This window comes from Equus asinus, chromosome 7 (assembly GCF_041296235.1).
Source record: "Equus asinus isolate D_3611 breed Donkey chromosome 7, EquAss-T2T_v2, whole genome shotgun sequence".
In the NCBI taxonomy this organism is placed as follows: Eukaryota; Metazoa; Chordata; class Mammalia; order Perissodactyla; family Equidae; genus Equus; species Equus asinus.
In genome coordinates, this window is record NC_091796.1 from 15,638,599 (window position 1) to 15,657,486 (window position 18,888).

An 18,888-nucleotide genomic window follows, 5' to 3' on the forward strand; every position below is an offset into this window, starting at 1 on the left:
CTTTTAGTTTGCAGAAATAAATGGACCTGCTGTGTGTGTGTGTGTAAACATTTTTTTTTTTTTTTAGTCTGATAGGGAAGATACAATACAGTAGAAAAAAATACTAAGGTAAGAGTAAAAAGGTTGATTAGTGGAGGGGGTTGATTTTCTCATAACCTTAAAGGATCTACACAGGGAAAGAAGGAAGATGAAATCTGTGAAAATGTAATGGAGAACGTGAATCTTCCATTGATAGTAGAAAGTGTGACTCATGGGGTCAAAGGATCAATGATTTTTTATATTTTACACTTCATTCAATGAAAAATTGAATGGGTCCAGGTAAACTAAGTTTAAACAGCATTGTTGATTATATGATTAAAGAAAACGAATAAGGAAGTTCTCAAAGCAAGGTTTTCACGTTGCTCCAGTGGTAAAATGATGAAAGGAACCGAATCTGCCCAAGGCCCCCTCTGGATTGTCCTGCTGGAGCTCCATGGTGAATGACTCGGATTTAAGAAAGGTGCTATGGGGGCTTTTATGTCCCACAGTAGGGGCTCCTCTCTATTCAAACCTCCAACACCTCCTCCCCCAGCCTCATTTTCACATGATGTATGTCAGTGATAAAATTGAAGCAAAGATAGAAGAATGCTCATCAACTTACTTCTCTAAGCCCTTTACCGCAACTAGGTAAGCCCTTCCAGAATTTCTTAAACATTTTTCCTGTATTAGGACAGTGCCTTCTTCCACTTGGCTTGAATTCGGAGACTGGATAAGGAAGAGGGACAGTGAGTACTCTCTGGAAAATAGGGTTGATAGGAAGAGAACACATTAAAACACTTCTAGGGGACCAACCCAGTGACGCTGCGGTTAAAGTTTGCACGTTCCATTTCAGCTGCCCGGGGTTCGCCAGTTTGGATCCCCGGTGAGGACCTGCTCCCTGTTTGGCAAGCCATGCTGTGGCAGGTGTCCCATGTATTAAGTAGAGGAAGATGGGCACGGATGTTAGCTCAGGGCCAGTCTTCCTCAGCAAAAAGAGGAGGATTGGCAGCAGATGTTAGCTCAGGGCTAATCTTCCTCAAAAAAAAAAAAAACAAAAAAAAAACGCCACACTTCTGGGTTTGGATAAAGAGAAAAACACTGAATGACAAACTAAAATGTCAAATGGTTAGAACTGGAGAATATACAAGGAGGACTCAAAATGACATGTCACCCTTGCAATTCTCCTGGAGATTGAGAGACTGGCAGTTGTTGGTAATTATTACGAAAACTTTGCATCTCATCTAGGACACACACTTCCGGTCCAAAAGTGTTACTTATACGAACAGGTGAATGCTACATTATAAGGGCAGTAGTCACCAAGCTTTTGGGTTGTGCTCTCTACGAGCTAAAAGAAATTTTGGAGTACACTTTATAAACTTATTTATCATCCATGGCTATATTAAACATATGTTTATAAGACATAGAAAAACGAAATATGGAAAGGAGTAGAAAAACTATGTATGACTATTTGCTCTCCAATGGATTATCTTCCTATCATTATGTCTCCCCCCTTAAATATGTATGTTTCCAAAAAATTAAAAAGTTGAAGCATGATCTTTAACATGCAAGTTGCTAGAGATGAAGAAAAGAAATAAAGATGCTACAAACTGGCAATACAGAAAAAAGGAAATTGGAATGGGTGATAAACAAGAAAAGATGCTTTCCCCGATCTGCAACCACGAAAGTGCAAATAAAAGCAACATTGTGATGTCACTTCACACACACTAGAAAGGCAAAAATTTACAGACCGTCCCCATGGCCAAGTGGTTAAGTTTGCACGCTCCGCTTCGGTGGCCCAGGGTTTCTCTGGTTTGGATCCTGGGTGTGGACATGGCGCAACTTGTCAGGCCACATTGAGGCAGCGTCTCACAGGCCACAACTAGAGGGACCCACAACTGAAATATACAACTATGTACTGGGGAGATTTGGGGAGGAAAAGCAGAAAAAAAAAAAAGGTTGGCAAGTGTTGTTAGCTCAGGTGCCAATCTTGAAATCAAAAAAAAATTTAAAAGTCTGACAATGCCAAGTATAGTGAGAGTATGAAGCAATAGGAACACTCATGTGTTACTAGTAGGATATATTGTCACAATTAGCTTTGGGAGCAATCTGGGAATAACTATTAAAGTTGAAGATGAGCACAGCTCATGATTCGCTTCTTGGGAACTCAGACTTGGGCGCCGGGACGCAAGAACTAGAGTGTTCACAGCAGCATCACTTGTAAAGATGTGAGCCTAGAGATCCGTGAATGCAGACGCCATATGAGGGGCTCGGCAGAGGCACAAGCTCATGGGTGTTATTGCCAAAAAAGAGCAACCACCTGCTTGAGAAGGGGGAAATTCTGTCAGCATGGAATCCAAAGAGATGGTGACCCAGATAAACACACTCAGAACCACTGCCAGGTTCAAGACTACTGTTTACCCTGGTGGTTAGAGACTTCTGTCAACTCAGCATGGAGAGAGATTTTGTAATTAAATAGGAATTCATGGATGTAAAACATGTTGAATTTATGGGTGATATTCACATATGTGATTTGGCAAATCTGTATCTCACCTATAATGTTCTTTTGGTCTTTTTCAATAAATTCCTTTAATTCCAAACCTTTGAGTTAATGTATTACTAGAATCTCATTTAGGTGTGATTAGAGTGGGAACCTCTGAAGTGAGCTGGGCCATCTGGTGATGGTTTTGTTACTTCGGCAGGGCCTGCCTTACAAACCAAACATTCTCTATAGAGACGCTATCACAGACGAATGTCCAAGTTGATGTACTTCTCCAAGATAAAGGTCTGCATCCAGTTATTCATTCCTATCCATTCATTTACTCACCCATTCAACCCACAATTACCAAATATTTACAACATGCTAAAGATATAAAGAAGACTAGGACAGGGTCCCTAATTTGGGGAGCTCACAGTCATGTGAGTGGGAAGACAATAGCACACGCGAATCATTGCAGTACGAGACATTGACCTCCAGAAGAGTGGTGGGAGCCAGGTGCTCCGGGAGCTGCGGAAAGTCCCCAGAGTTTGAATAACTGAGTGGGTTCTTGAAGAATGAGCAGAAGGGGCCCCAGACTTTTACCACATTTGCGTGTAAAAAGCTATTTCCAGTGCTTTAACTTAGAGTTTCTCAACTTTGGCACTATTGTCATTGGGGGCCTGATACTTTGTTGTGGGGGCTTCCCTGTGCTTTGTACAATGACCAGCAGCATCCTTGGCCTCTACCTAGTAGATGTCGTTAGCATTTACTCTCCTTGTGAGTCCTGGTGATCGAACATGTCTCCAAACATTGCCAAATGTCCCCGAGGGGACAAAACGTTCTCCCCCACCCCTATTGAGAGTCACTGCTTTAACTGATGCTGTTACTGTTTCTGTGGTTCCCTTTTATTTGTTTTTGCCCTTGCATCTCTGTGCATAGTCCAGGTGGAGAAATGATTTTGTGAAACTTCGCAATGCACTATAGCTCAGTTTCCCTTTACTTCACTCTCCCCTAGGCTAGGCTAAACTGAAGTGCTTGCCCTGTGCTATTCTCAAGTCCCGTCCCTTCAATTCACCTCTCTCTTCTCTAAGGATAACTCCCAGGCTTTACAGTTCCCTAAGGGACTCGCCCTTAGCCCCCGACCACAGGTTTAGAAGCTTTATCACAGCTCCTCTCTGCTTTTTTCCTGCTCACCTTTAGGAACGTATTTTTCAATCTGTTTCTAACTTGTTGCTGTGGTTGTGTCTACTCCTCTGTTTTCCATAGCTGAGAGGAGGCTATTTATTCTGCCTGTGTTGTTTGACACAGAAAGTGATAGCTTATAGCCAAAGTACTGCTGTATTATTTACAATAACCAAGACATGGAAACAACCTAAGTGTCTGTCAACGGATGAATGGATAAAGAAATGTGGTATATATATCTACAGTGGAAAATTATTCAACCATAGAAAGGAAGAAATCCTTGGGGCTGGCCTGGTGGTGTAGCGGTTGTATTTGCACACTCTGCTTTGGTGACCCAGGGTTCATGGTTTTGGATCCCAGGTGCGGACTACACACAGCTCTTCAAGCCATGCTGTGGTGGCGTCCCACATACGAAAAATAAAGGAAGATTGGCACAGTTGTTAGTTTAGTGACAATCTTCCTCAAGCAAAAAGAAGAAGATTGGCAACAAATGTTAACTCAGGATTAATCTTCTTCACTAAAAAAAAAAAAAGGAAGGAAATCCTGCCATTTGTGACAACACAGATGAAACTTGAGGACATAATGCTAAGTGAAATAAGTCAGACAGAGAAAGACACTGCGTGATCTCATTTATATGTGGAATCTAAAAAAACCCCAAGCTCATAGAAACAGAGAACAGATTGGTGGTTCCAGGGATGGGAGGGAGAGGAAAATGGGTGCAGGTGGTTAAAGGGTACAAACTTCGAGTCATATGGTGAATAAGTTCTGGGGACCTAATGTATAGCACGGTGACTCTAGTTAACGATACTGTACTATATACTTGAAAGTTGCTAAGAGAGTAGATCTTCAAAGTCCTCAATACACGCACTCACACATGCACACACACATACAGCAGTGACTATGTGAGGTGATGAATGTGTTAACTAACTTTATTGTGGTAATAATTTTGCCATATATACATGTATCAAATTATCATCCCATTATACACCTTAAACCTACATGATGTTATATGTGAAATATATCTTGATAAAGCTGGAAAAAATGTGTCCAAAAAAACCCCTGTGTTCTAAATTTTAAAAAAGCAAAAGGAAGAAGAAGATAAAGAATCTCATAAAAACTCAAACAGTTGTTATATCTGTGTAGAGAGATTATGAAAAATGATCTGCTTTGTTTTACTTTTAAGATTTTCCTAAATTTCTCCAAAATGTTACTTAGAGGGCTGGCCCAGTGGCATAGTGGTTGAGTTCACACACACTGCTTCAGTGGCCCAGGGTTCGTGGGTTTGGATCCCAGGTGTGGACTTGCACCACTCGTTGAGCCATGCTGTGGCCATGACCCACATACAAAAAATGGAGGAAGACTGCCACAGATGTTCGCTCAGCGACAATCTTCTTCAAGTAAAAAGAGGAGGATTGGCAACAGATGTTAGCTCAGGGCCAATATTCCTCACTAAAAAAAAAAAAATGTTACTTATAAAAAAAATATTTTAAGAAGCTGACCCCATGGCCGAGTGGTTAAGTTTGGGTGCTCTGCTTTGGCAGCCAGGGTTTTGCTGTTCGGATCCTGGGCACAGACATGGCACCACTCGTCAGGCCATGCTAAGGCAGCATCACACATGCCACAACTAGATGGGCCCACAACTAAAATATACAACTAGGTACTGGGGGGTTTGGGGAGACAAAGAAGAAGAAGAAGAAGAAAAAAAAGATTGGCAACAGTTGTTAGCTCAGGAGCCAATCTTTAAAAAAAAATTTTTTTTTTAATCAGTTCATTAAATGAAAAAACAAACAAAAACCAAAACAAACTACGCTATAAAAACTTCCCTGTTTGGAGCAACAAGCCCCTTTCTCTGAGCAGGATATTTCCGTCTGTATTTCGCTCTTTTCTCACAACTGCTGGCCAGAGACAAAATGGCCGCATTTAATACGCAAATGCTACAGGTCACCCCTCCAATGGCAGCTGTCCCAGCAGAAAAGCCCTTTCTAGCCCCATTAAATCACTTGGCTCCTTTCCTTCTCACAATGTGTAGATTACTTTTGCACTTCCAAAAATCCTTATGGAAACACTCAGTTCTGGATAACAAAAAAGTCAACACAACTGATTATTTTGGCAGGTTCTATAGGCCTACTTTCAACGTTCCAATACTCCTGATGAAACGAGCATCCTTCAGCTGAATAAATACACAAATCATTACTTTAAGAACCCAGGTATCAAATCAAGAATAATCTATTTATTTTTGCATTAGTAGTTCTCAAACTTTAGTGTGTGTTGACATCATCTGGAGGGCTTGCCAAAACATATTTTCAACAGGGCCCTACTCCCAGGGTTTCTGATTCAGTCAATTTGGGACGGGAAGTGAGAATTTGCATTTATAACAGTTTCCTAGGTGGTGATGCTGCTGCTGTGGCTGGTCTGGGGACCACCCTTTGAAAAATCACTGTTTCAGATATTGCTGGCCATCAGCCACTTTCATTGTGGTTTAAATTTTTTTTTCTCTGAGGAAGATTTGCCCTGACTAACAGCAATTGCCATCCTCTTCATTTTCCACTTGAAGATTAGCCCTGAGCTAACATCTGTGCCCATCTTCCACTATTTTTTTTTTTTTTTTGTATGTTGGTTGCGCCACAGCATGGCTCTTGAGTGGTGTAGGTCTGTGTCCAGGATCTGAACCCATGAACCTGGGCCTCTGAAGTGGAGAGCACCAAACTTAACCACTAGGCAACAGGGCCAGCCCTAGATATCTTTTTTTAATGATCTCTTTTATATCATCCCCTTGGAATTTAAATTCTGATTTTAGGCTTAACAACCAATAGATCCTACTGTTTGCTAGCCGTGTTCTGTCCCATGAAAAGGTGTAATACTGTTCATACAAAATCTGTCTATCACTTACCTCCTTCTCCCTGGATGTTGAGAAAAGAGCTCATGGGATTTTGATGTCAGGTTGTTGAGATATAGAATTACCAATGAAAACCTCCAAGATTGCCACTGTATCTTTTTTAGCACCAAAGATCGCTACTGTATCTTTTTAGCATCAAAGATTGCTGCTGTACCTTTTAAAGGGAAGATTGCTACCGTATCTTTCTTAGTGTCAAAAATTGCTACTGTTTTCTGATCTGCAGTAGAGAATTTAGGCTTCCCCTTTGGACATGTGCCAGAGGTAATTTTAAAATTATATAGAAATTATACACGTACACACACACTCACACACACTCTGACAATGGAAAAGAAAAAACACTGCTCAGGGCTGGAATAGGGTTCTAGGGTATTAAGTTGTAATTAACACCTGATTCTTTTGTCTTGTTTTATCTCTGACTCATATTTTGGACTTTGCTCCATCAAATGGATATCATTTAAACTCTGCTGTCTCTGGTGGCCTCCTCTACTTGGTGACCAGCTCCACTCACTGCTTGCTCTTAAGCACTCATGACCTTAAAAGCAAAAAGAAAAAAGAAAAAAGGAGTAAGTTTGACAAAAGAAAAGGAATTACAGGCTTCAGGAAGTGTTGTACTTGAATCTTCTTTCCAGACAGGCTGACAGACTGAGTTGCTTAATTCTGTAGGGCCTCCTGGCCTTCTACTACTAAAACAGTATTTTCACAAGTATTTTTAACCATTTGGGGAAATAGAACTGGGTTCGCTAATAGACATGTTAGTAGAAAGGAAGAAAAACGTGTGTTCTCCCCTCTCACCTTTTTTATATCTCATCTCTTTCAATATTAATTTAAAAAGAAAACATGCAGGTCACATTCACAGAGGCACCTTACTTTTCTTTATGAACCGATTCTTTGGTTTGGCTGACTTTAAAGCCATTTTTTCCCATTTCCTTTTAAAAAAAAAGATGAATTAGAGCCATCATCTCAGTAGCAGGAATAGCTGGTCATTAGTCTAACATTAACTGAACAATTTCTTTAACAGGGAAACCTCAAAGAAAATAGATACCGATATTTTCTTTAATCAGTTATTATTAAAATCCTTTCCTGATGCTCAGTGATCCTTCCAAAAGATTGTTTTAGGACTGAAACAGATTTAAACTGACATTCTTTTATGAAAATATCTAGACTAACAATACTTAGAAAAACCTCAGGGAAAAAAACTCCTAATATCTGTTTTAAACACCGGACTTTTGGATAATGTTCTCCTGAGGGCAGCAGAAGAAAAGGCATAAGTGAGCATTCAACCAGCCTTCTCAATCTTTGAAGAAACTTCTGAGCCCTCCAGACAAAGATGGACCACTTAGCAAGAAATCCCTCTTCTCAACCTGTTTCCCAAGCTTCTGGCTCCACCTGGGTGTGTCTGCTAATTTTCCTTTTATCTACCCCTTCCATCTACGTTCTTCTTTCCCAAACTCTTCTCCCTCTTTATTTTCTGACCCAGAACACTCTCTTCTTTTCTCAGCCCTCCAGAAATCCCCTGGAGATAAGCTAAGAATAATGTGTGCTTACAAAGGAAAGGATGTACAATGAAAAAAGGGAAGGAGAAAGTTTGGGGTGGGGGTGGGGAGTGGTGGATAGAATTTTAAAAGAGGGGAGCACAATAGCTCAAAGGTGAAGCAGCGCAAATTTCCATCTGCAGATGAATGAATAAGCAAATTGTGGTATATGCTTACAATGGAATATCAACCATAAAAAGGACTGGAGTACTAATATATGCTACAACAAGAATGGAACTGAAATACCTTATGCTAAGTGGAAGAGGCCAGAAACAAAAGATAACATCTTTGATGATGCCATTTACCTGAAATATCCAGAATAGATAAATCCACAGAGACAGAATGAAGATCAGTGGTTGCTGGGGACTAGAGGGAGAGGGGACTGGAGAGTGACTGCTCACTGGGGTGGGGTTTTACTTTGGAGGGTTGGAAATGTCTTGGAATTAGATAGAGGTGGTGGTTGTACAGCATTGTGAATGTACTAAACATCACTGAATTGATCACTTTAAAATGCTGAATTTTATGTTAAATGAATTTCACCTCAATAATTTTTTTTTCTGGAAAGTTGGTCCTGAGCTAACATCCATTGCCAATCTTCCTCTTTTTGCTTGAGGAAGATTGTCTCTGGGCTAACATCTGTGCCCATCTTCCTCTATTTTGTGTGTGGGATGCTGCCACAGCACAGCTTGATGAACAGTGTGTAGATCTGCGCTCAGGATCCAAACCCGTGAACCCCGGGCTGCCGAAGCAGAACATGCAAACTTAATCAGTATGCCACTGGGCTGGCCCCTCAATAAATTAAAAAAAAAATTTTTTTTAAGAGGGAAATTGGGGCTGGTCTGGTGGCGCAGTGGTGAGGTTTGCATGTTCCACTTTGGCGGCCCAGGGTGTGCAGGTTAGGATCCTAGGTATGACCTACAGACCACTCATCAATTCATGAGGTGCTGGCATCTCACATACAAAAAATAGAGGAAGATTGACATGGATGTTAGCTCAGGGCCAATTTTCCTCACCAAAAAAAAAAAAGGGGGGGGGAAATTTATCAAAATTTCCAACTCCACTTCTCTTAGATTTGATAAGCTTCACAGCTGTCTTTCTCTTTGTTTCCTAAAGAAAGTTATGCATTCAATTTAGGTACTAAGCAAGGAGAGGTCCTAGGTTGACCTCCAAATCTTAAGTATTTTATCAGTCTTCAATAAATTAGCCCTAATAACAATGGGAATAATAAAGTCACCCTATGAGTCAGTGATAGCGCTGGCAATGGCTCCCAAGGAGCATTACCTTTTAGTCTCTTCTAAATTCTGTTGCTCTCTTTCCATGTCCCTGAAACTCCTGACGTAATTGAAGATGACTTGTCAATGATGTCATCCACCCAACCAGGAAAAGGAGCACGGAGGAGCCTTGAACATAGGTTACTGATCGCCATGTCCTCTGGAGGCTGCTGCATTCAGATTCAATTCTGCCCTTGGCAAAACTTGGAAGTAACATAAAATTTGTCTGGGCTGCTCTTAACTCACTCCTTCCTGTATCCTCCGACCTCCCTGGGGCCCTCCCCTTCATCCTGTGGGCACCTAGAGAGAACTTCCCCCCTCCATCCTGCCTTTTCTTATTCTTTCATCTATACCAGCAATTAGAAAAGACGTTGACATCATTTCTTCCCCAGGAGTGCATTTTACATAAGTATCTCCAGCTAATGTTGTTGGCGATATCTCCACTTTAATACCGGACACTTTGGCAGCGTTGCTGGGCGTTCTCAGGTCCTGCTTCCATCTGCACCATGTGCTTCAGGACGAGGCGCCCTGGGGTCATTCACTCCTGTAGATCACTGTCAGGTTTGTTTGAAGTGGAGAAGCAGTGAAATACACTCAGGGCAGCCTAGCAAGTAAACTGACTTCCAACAGATTGAATTGTAGAAAATCATACGTATATAAAAGTGATTGGGATTCTAGCTTTAGCTTTGCCCAGAGGCAAATTGCTGGGTTTCAACACCTGAAAGGATCAAAGAGAACAGTTGACTCAATGGTCCAACTTGGACTAGATCCATTTTAACTCAGAAATAGTTTTTCCTCAGGGCGTATATGAGCCATTTCTATATTCTCCTCCTCACCCCACGTGGTATCCACCTATTATAACATACACCCACATTATCCCTGCTTCTCCAGGTCCCAAAGATGGAGCACCTGGTGATGGGCAGCTAAACCACAATCAGAAAAACAATCCATCTGTGCTTACAAATAATCCAGTTTTAGCTCCTCAGTTTGTTAGCACAACCTCTTTTTGCAACTCCAAAAGCATTTATCGCTATCTAGTTTCAAGGAACTAGTTTCCCCATTTCCGACTGCTTGTTATTACCATGTATGTATGGAAGCCCCCACTTTCTAGGAACACAAGGCGTTGCCATTGTCAGATGATCCAAGTAGTGAGTGTTGTGAACTGCTGGTCAACCAAGATGTCCTTGGATCTCTGTCGGCTGTTGGGTACCTCTCGGGGACTTCAGCTTGCCTTGTGCACTGCACATTCCCATCTGTCAGCTCACAACCAGGCACCAAAGAATCAGAAGGCTGAGCAAAAAGATTTAGGGCTCCATCTCAGTCCTAATTTTTATGTGTTTTAAATGCAAGCTAATAAAATCCACAAAAAGTACTGGCAAAGTAGTTGTGCAATGAGGCCATTTCGGGATCCTTATTCTTTCAACGAGAGTCAAACTCCCTTCCATAGCTTTTCCTAGCAATTTGGTGTAATGGGTTTTCATTGAATACTTGGCACTGATTTTTATAAATCTCCTTTGGGGGTGGGGACTACATTTTTTCCCCCTTCTTATTTTCAATATTTATTTTTCCATTTGGAGTTTAATCTTTTCGGGGAAGTTCCTTGGTCTGTGTTTGGGAAAATTACTTTTGGGGCTGATGCCAAAACTCTGGGTGACTTTGCAGTCCAGACAGCACCAAACTAAACATGGTCACAGCCCTTTTGCTGCTATTTGCACAAGTGTCAGTTACATTCCGTGCCTCTGGGCAGGCCTAGGGAATCTTTGGAAATTAGATTGATCCCAATGAGGAAATTAACTCAATAATACCACACAGATAAAACCAACATGCTTTGGATTACACTGGGATGAACATTTGTAAATACTCTTAAATTTTGAAAACAGCATGGGCTAAAGAGGTGAAGTCAGTCATTATTTTAAAGTCTTTTATCAATACCATTTCAGGAGATGTTACAGGTGAAGCTGACTGGTAACAGTTTTGGGTGGATAATTTTTGTAGAATTTCTTGTAAGGCTAATTACCTTATAAAGCCAAGGAGTGCAGTGAGGATGGTGCTCAAGAAGGACTTAACTTGGAGAAGTTCAGCTCCTCTTTCAGGTTCCTAAGACATTATGTAGAGAACTGGTCGAGAAAATTTACCCGTGACATTGATTATGGAAAACAGACGGAATGCACCACCCCTTCTTCCTCAACTGCTTAACCAGACCCTCTATTTACCGTTTTTGTTTCTGCTCACCTGTATCCTATAATGTAGATTGGCACTGTTACTCTCCCCACAACCCCTAAATCTTCAGCACAGTTAAATCCTGAGAAGATAAAATAACCCCCAGACTCAGTGGAAGGCAATCACAGAATTGGTGTGTTTACTTCTGGCTTCTCAGAGCAAGTCTACAAGTGTAAAGGTTTCTCCATGTTTCTGACCTGTGGTCACAGGGATTTTGTATTTAGTAGTATGCCTGGTCTATTAGTTATCTATTGTGCATAACAACCTGTCCCCAAACTTAGCAGCTTAAAATGGTAGCAAACATTTGTTAACTCACACAAGCTTTGGGGATCAGGAGCAGCTTAGCTGGGTGGTTCTGGCCCAGGGTCTCTGACAAGGGTGCAGTCAAGATGTCGGCCAGGGCTGTGGTTATCTGAAGGATTGACTGGGCCTCAAGGATCCACTTCCAAGAAAGCTCACTCGCAGGGTTGGCAAATTGATGCTGGTTGTTGGCCTCAGGGCTCAGTTCTCACCATGTGGACTTCTTCACAGGAGTATTTGAGTGTCTTCATGACACAGCATCTGTGTTCTCTAAGAGCAAGTGATTCAACAGAGAGACAGAAGATGTGATGTGTTTTATAACCTAGGATAAAGCCAGAGAGCACCAATCCTGTGACATCCTCTTGGTTACACAGACCAGCCCTACTCATGTGAGAGGGGAGTACACAAGATGTGAAGGCCAGGAGGGAGGGCTCGCTGGGACCGTCTTGGGGACTAACCATCACACCTAGATATACCTGGTCACGTCCTCTTGGACCAGGTGAAGTCTTGAGGGAGCTGATAAGGCCTCTGTTTCTTGTGGCCTCTCAGTGGACAGTAGATTTGCCTGCTTCCTAGGGCCTGTCCTTGATGATGTCTCCCTGGCTGGCTGCCTGCCTGCTTTGTTTACACAGTTCTCCTGTGGCTGGACTCCAGCCTTAAAACTCCCTGGGATTAGAACATGGCAGAGTTGGAAAGATCAACTATCTAGCCCGATTCCTTCCTTTTATAAAGAATTATCATTATTCATGAGACCAATCTAAGACAGTTCTTAGGCAAATCACCTGTGAAGATCCACACCTGTAGATCAAAGTGAGGGGCTCTGGAAATTTCCTTTAGTGACTTGGATTACTAAGATCCAGAAGATCGAGGGTTTAAGAGTTACCTTTAAACTGCTGCTTCTCTCTTTATTTTACGCTTTGCTATCTGCAATATTGCCCCTCCCCTGCATGCCTAGGCCCTTGTGGTTGTATGAATGAATGATCAGAGAATGAATGATTAATAAGAAGATGGGAGAACGCTTATGGCCTTTGATGCCAGGAGTGTAGAGATGGTGAAGTTACTAGAAGGAGGTTGGGGTGCTTTATTTCCCAGCTCAGCCCCGTATATGCTCCTCCCTCTGATTTGGTGGGAATGCAGGTCATGCCAGGCCTTGGAGGGATAAGCAGACCATAGCTCTCCTACTCAACCCATCCTTCCTCAGGCCCTCTCTGTCAAATTTCCAAACCGACTGTCTTCTCTCAAAAGGGCCATGGAGTTCCCTGTTCCTTGCTCCCATGGCTGTCCCTCTATGTGTAACTTCCAGAAGGTCAACCAAACAGAAAGAGAAGTCATTCTTCAGGCTTGAACCAATCTTTAGTGGAAAACGAAAAGATAAGCAATTCTATTTCTTGAGAGGATAGGACGAGAGCAAAGAATCAGAACTAAGATAGAAGGTCTTCGAGGCTTTCTTTTTTAGAATGATATTAATATCTGGATGGGCCCTTTCCCCTCAGGCCACATTTTGTAATTACACATATTAACACCGCACCAAATGTCAGCACTGGCTCACCTCATAGAAAACCCACCGCTCTTCTCACATGGCTCGAATCTGCTGCCTAATGAAGCTCTGTATGCTCTGTTTAGGCCAATCCCAGAGAAGTTTAAGGCAGCGTTGTTCCAGGGGAAGAGCAATAAAATTGCTGGTGGGGATGATTTGTACTGGAATTCATTGACCTGCTCTCCCCTTCAATATCTAAGCTATACAGATATTTTTCACTGTGTTTCTCTGGCATTTTCCCATCTATTTGGACATAGGCCAGAGGTAACCCCTCTCATAAAGAACTTTGAAAAATACAACTTGAAATAATGCAGACTTGCATCATTTTTAGCTGTTTGGCAAAGCGGCTTGAAAAATGTGAGCACTTGAAGATTTCAAACTGTTGGCAACAGTAGGATCTTCGGTTTCCAGGAACACTGTCACAGTTTTAGATCTTGTCGTTCTGCTTAAATGATACCAAATACTAGAAATATTTCTGAGTGTTTCCTAAAGTAGAGTCTGAGACTTGGTCGTGTGTGTGTGTGTGTGTGAGAGAGAGAGAGAGAGAGAGACAGAGACAGAGAGAGAGAGACAGAGACAGAGAGAGACAGAGAAAGACAGAGACAGAGTAGGGATTGATTGCAGCCCCCAAGGGAACGCTTAGAGGCCACTGGCACTGAGGTCAGAGTATCAAAGACCAGAGTGGAAGAATTAAGTTGGGGTTGGTTGAAAAGTCACAAAAGCTTGTAGGAACAAAAAGCAGCCATGAACAGCCAGAAGTTAAGAAATATTGTCCAGCAATAAAGGGAAGCAAACATTCTCACTAAAAACAATAGGGGTCCCAGATAATCTGCTTGGTGGTCAAGAGGTCCTGATGGGAAGAAACTGGGCAATGTCACTTCCCAGAAGAGAGGCCATTAGTTTAGCATGGAAGGTGGCCCTGCAGGTGCTTCTGAAGGCTGTGGCCCTGTGCCGATGCCCCCTACCCCTGCCCCAGCCAATTTCAAGAGAACATCCAAGGAGTCCTTGGTAATGAAGGCTGCAATGTGCACTCAGCAAACACCTCTCAGCTTTTCTCTAATCCAGCCAGACCAAAAGGAAGCCCTGGGAAACCCGGATAAGCTGATTAAGCCAGGTCACATTCATGACAGGCTTGAGAAATGAAAAACAAAGCTAAACTAAGTGAAAACATCCAGGGATGTGTTACAGAAGCAAGAGAGGGAGGGAATCGATGTAAGCTGATGCATGCCGCCAAGATACTAGTGAAAGGTGAAGATGGCGGTACTTGCCTCATCCCAGACAAGGAAAGATGCTGGACGAGACGACATTGCCTTCTGTATTATTACACAACTACTTCACAAATACCATTTTCATCTTTCCACGGGGTTTTAAGGACTTCATAGAAGTAAACGTGTCACAAAAAGAGGTGTTGATGAATGCCTGATTCAATCTGGCCCCACACGCCCTGTTCCCTGAGGCCTTCCTCACGATGGACAATGAGACTTGAAGAGTGTGAACAGTTGCTTCTGTGCCACTCACATGGATTGGCATTGCTGGGGTAGTGAAGGATGCTAAAGAATGGGAAAACTTGGAAATTTTATAGATCCTCTGATTTCAAGAGTAGATGAAGTGAAGATTTTCACAGAGGAGAAATCATTTAAATGACGTCAAGTCCCAGGACTGGCCTACCTGATATGGTGGCTTCTTTGCTCTAAAATCTCTTCCCCTGACATGCCTGAAATGTGTTGGTTCACTGAAGATCACAACGATGAGGGAGTGTTTGGGATAAGATATATCTTCTGGGGGGAGAATGTTGCAAGCTATAAGTCATTCATATATTAGCATGAATTAGTTTATAGAGATGGCTTTTCTTCTATTATAGCTGGTATTGGTTGTACAGGGGCAATGAACTTAGGATTTGAAAGCAGCTGAAGAGCAACTGAGTGACCGTGGAACATGGGGTATTTTGGGGAGATGAGACAGCCCTGCATGGGAGCCTAAGGTCAGAGCCATAGAGCAGCTTGAGGACGCTGGAGACTAAGAATCAAGGGAGAATGTTGAAAAGGAGGACAGCCTCCAGAAACTTCTCCAGGCCATGATATAACTGAAATACAGAAATAATAGTATGGGTCTGAGGATGGCTTTCCTGAGGAGTGCACCTTAGCAGGTGTTAGGATAGGAAAGTGCACTTTAGGTAAAACAGACTTAGAAGTTTCTTTGCTGCAGGACTTCTCTGAACCTTTAATTTGCTAGTAAGCATCCTGAATATCCAAAAGGAGACTATAGCATGCAGTGTTTAACACGTTTATTTTACCAAACATTTGAAGAGTGTCTCCTGGGACTAGTGTTCAACAGAAAACATTTGGGGGAATAAATTTATCGTTTATTCAAAATAACAACATGAAAAATCTTGGGCAGTATTTTCACCTCTGAACCTCAGCTGAAACTGCAAGTGTTAGGTTGTGCCATCTGTTTCCTTCTAATTCTAGAATCTGCAGCCCATGAGAAATGAGAGCAGGTACCGTCTGAATGAAGAGTGACTGTGCCGTGGAAGGATGGAGAACAGCAGCAAAGGCAAAATTCAGTCATTATGAGATCTTCTCAAAGCCAATCTTACTCTAAAAACAGGAAAGGAATTCATTTCTTCCTCTGCTCTTCTAGTCCAGAGCTCAGAGGGGTCCATGCTCCAGTTCCTAATTTTCCCTCTCCACCCAAAATGCTCAGACCTGCCCAGCACGTCTCACTTAAGTCCTGCCAAGTTTGTCTCCTAAATAGCTCTCAGATCTGTCCCTGCCCTCCATCTCCGCCGCATTTCCCTCATCTCGCGCCTGTCTCCTGTTGTAGGGCTCTCAGTGGTCTTCCCGTGTCTCCTCCAGTGAACAGTTCTAGACGGTGTGAGCGAGCATAATTTCAGCAGTTAAGCCATTCAACGTGTAGGCAGGTTATTTCTCACCAATACATCTCCCCTGGTATCAACTGCCCAAAACTGCCTGCTTTTCATTCCCCTAAACACTTAGAGTCTCTAAAAGCTCGAATGTTTATTTATCTTTCAGCTCCATAATGGTTCTCATGACAGTAGCAGTGGGCCAGAGCTGTCTCATGGTAAGAATAACAACTTTTCGGACCCAGCGCTGGTGTTGTTTCAGAGAGGGACAGTGGGGATGCATTCTGCATTTGTAACCATTGCTTTACAATGAACTTTTCAAAAGTGGAGATTTGTTTGTATTTAAGAGACAGCCTCGCGGCAGTAGAAGGAGCCTGGGTTTTGCTGAGACTGGGGAGAAAGCGCGGTGAGGGTGATTCATGGGTTCAGGGACGAAAATCCTGCCCTTCCTCCTGAGTCTGGTGAGCTCATAGTAACAAGCCTTCTAGCCAAGGAGTGGAGACTTGCTGCATCTCCTTGGGAACAGTTGAGGGGAAATCCCGTGAGGCTGGGAGAAGATGTAAATTGAGTTCTCTTACAGTGGACTGTCTTAGCCCCAGGTCGTAAGCAGCCCACACTCTGATTTTAATAAGCTTGAGGGTTGGTACTTCTTAGTAATGAGCAGACTTTAAAGGAAATGAAACCAATTCCTGAGTTTTAGTTCATTTGTTGTAGAGCAGAAAGCACCCTGATTAGTGATCGAAATAGCAGTAGGTAATGTCTTGGAACCAACTGACAAGTTAAAAAAGGATTTGGGACTCAGACTAGTTTTCCAGCCTACTTTTTAGCTGATAGAGTTTCTGTCTCTTCACAGAGCAGCATGTGGGCCCTTTTCTGATCAAGAAGGAAGGTGACTGGCTGCTCAAGGCAGTGCTGTCTTCAAGCTGTGTGGAGTAAGTGCCTTCTTCGTCAGAGGGGCTAGTTCATGTTTAAAGCCGTGGAGGAGATTATCGTTAACACACCTGAAAGCAGTTTTGGAACTTCACCATGAGAGAATGTTTGGGGAACTCTGCAGGCATCTTCTGGTTGAAATAAATATTCATGTGTGTCCAGCAAATGCCCAATGTCTATCATATTTAACCTATACGGCAGAGACAGTAAATGTCCTGAGTCCTCACATTTTCTTGGGTTATAGGTAAATGCAAAAGGAATTGGCCTGTGGCATTGAAGGAGAACCTAAAGCACAAACCACCGAGGGCCTTGCTGAATGCAACTGTGACCGATGTCTGTGGAATGCCGGTGACAGGGCTGATCACCATAGAACTAGTCAAGCTGACCATTCCAGGCGTTGATCTTCAAGAGCTTTGAGGCCCACACTGAGGAGCTCTGGGCTTCCAGTAGGATTGCCGCCCCCTCTGGGCATCCATGGAGTCATGGTGAGTGACATTCCCAACAATGCTTCTGGGTAGCTGATGGAGAAATGATGGATATGAAACCATAGTATATGGTAAAACTTACGAAATGATGACGTGAATTGGAAATTCAAGCCCTAGGTTCTAAAATACTTTCTCAGACATGAATTTGCTCAAAGACTTTGACTGTTGTTTTTTTCACCTGTTAAATGGGAATATAATTCTGCTCTGATTTCAAAGATGCCGTAAGGGCTGACGAACTAAAATAGTGTAAATCAAGTTGGCAAATGTAGAACTCTGATATAAATAAAGAATAATATGCTTGACCCTGCCTAGCCTAGGAACAAAATTAATGTGGGCTCAGAAAGCTATCATATTTAAGTGGTTAAAAATGAGTAGTATTCCCTTTATGTTTGGATTTTAATTTAATCCTAGGGCTTTATGAGAGAAAATCCCTTACTGAGGTAGACAAGGACAATTATTTGGAAAGAAAAATATGATTTTGAGATTCATGCCCAGTGCCAGTGCTCTGAAGGCGCATGTCAGGTTTCAGAGAACATTGTCTAGTCTCCAGGCAGTACAAATCCAGAGTTTTCCTTTTCTACTAGTCTATAGGATGAGGCAAAAATAAAACACAGGTGATTATTTCTCTCAGATCTCAGAAGGGTTGCAAGGGATCTTGCTAACAGAAGGAAACCAATGGAAAAAATTCCTCTGCTCCCATTTAGAAATGTCACCCCACTAAAGTGAAAATCTATAATAGTGCTTATCCTTCTATATGGCTTTGCTTCTAAGCTTGGCAAAGGCAATCTTCAAATTAACCTCTTTTGTGCTTAAGCATCTCAATCCCAATGTCTAATGGATGATAGCTTGCCTGTACTGTTATGTTTGCATAGACTGAAACTCAGTAATGGAAAACGCAAATCAAATCAGAGAGTGTGAGTCACTGCCCTGGCAGTGCAGGATTGATGCGGAGAAACAGTTGTCTATCTGCTCGCCAGGGATAAGCTGGGAAGGTCTGATTCTGGCGTGATTCGGCTCAAGAGTTTTGCATTCTTATTCCGAGTCAGGTCCCATCATGCTCAGTGACTCATAAACGGGGCACCAATTAGCATGTGGGTATGATGATTAGCAAAAGGAAAATGAATTGACTAAAACAGACAGCAAAGTGGGTGGGGCACACTTCAGGGGACACTACAGAG

General features: G+C 42.4%; 1 protein-coding gene across 2 annotated transcripts in view; it reads left to right on the forward strand.

The window, feature by feature from the left end:
• PIGN (phosphatidylinositol glycan anchor biosynthesis class N) overlaps nucleotides 1-17,316 on the forward strand; it is a 186,163-nt gene extending 168,847 nt beyond the window's left edge. Inside the window, exon 30 of one of the 2 annotated variants that reach the window (XM_070512918.1) lies at nucleotides 17,149-17,316. In XM_070512918.1, the coding sequence (XP_070369019.1) occupies nucleotides 17,149-17,188 (40 nt within the window). In that variant the 3' untranslated portion in view covers nucleotides 17,189-17,316. The remainder of the gene's footprint in view (nucleotides 1-17,148) is intronic. The other variant, XM_070512922.1, reaches the window with a different exon arrangement.
• The last annotated feature ends 1,572 nt before the right edge of the window (nucleotides 17,317-18,888 follow it).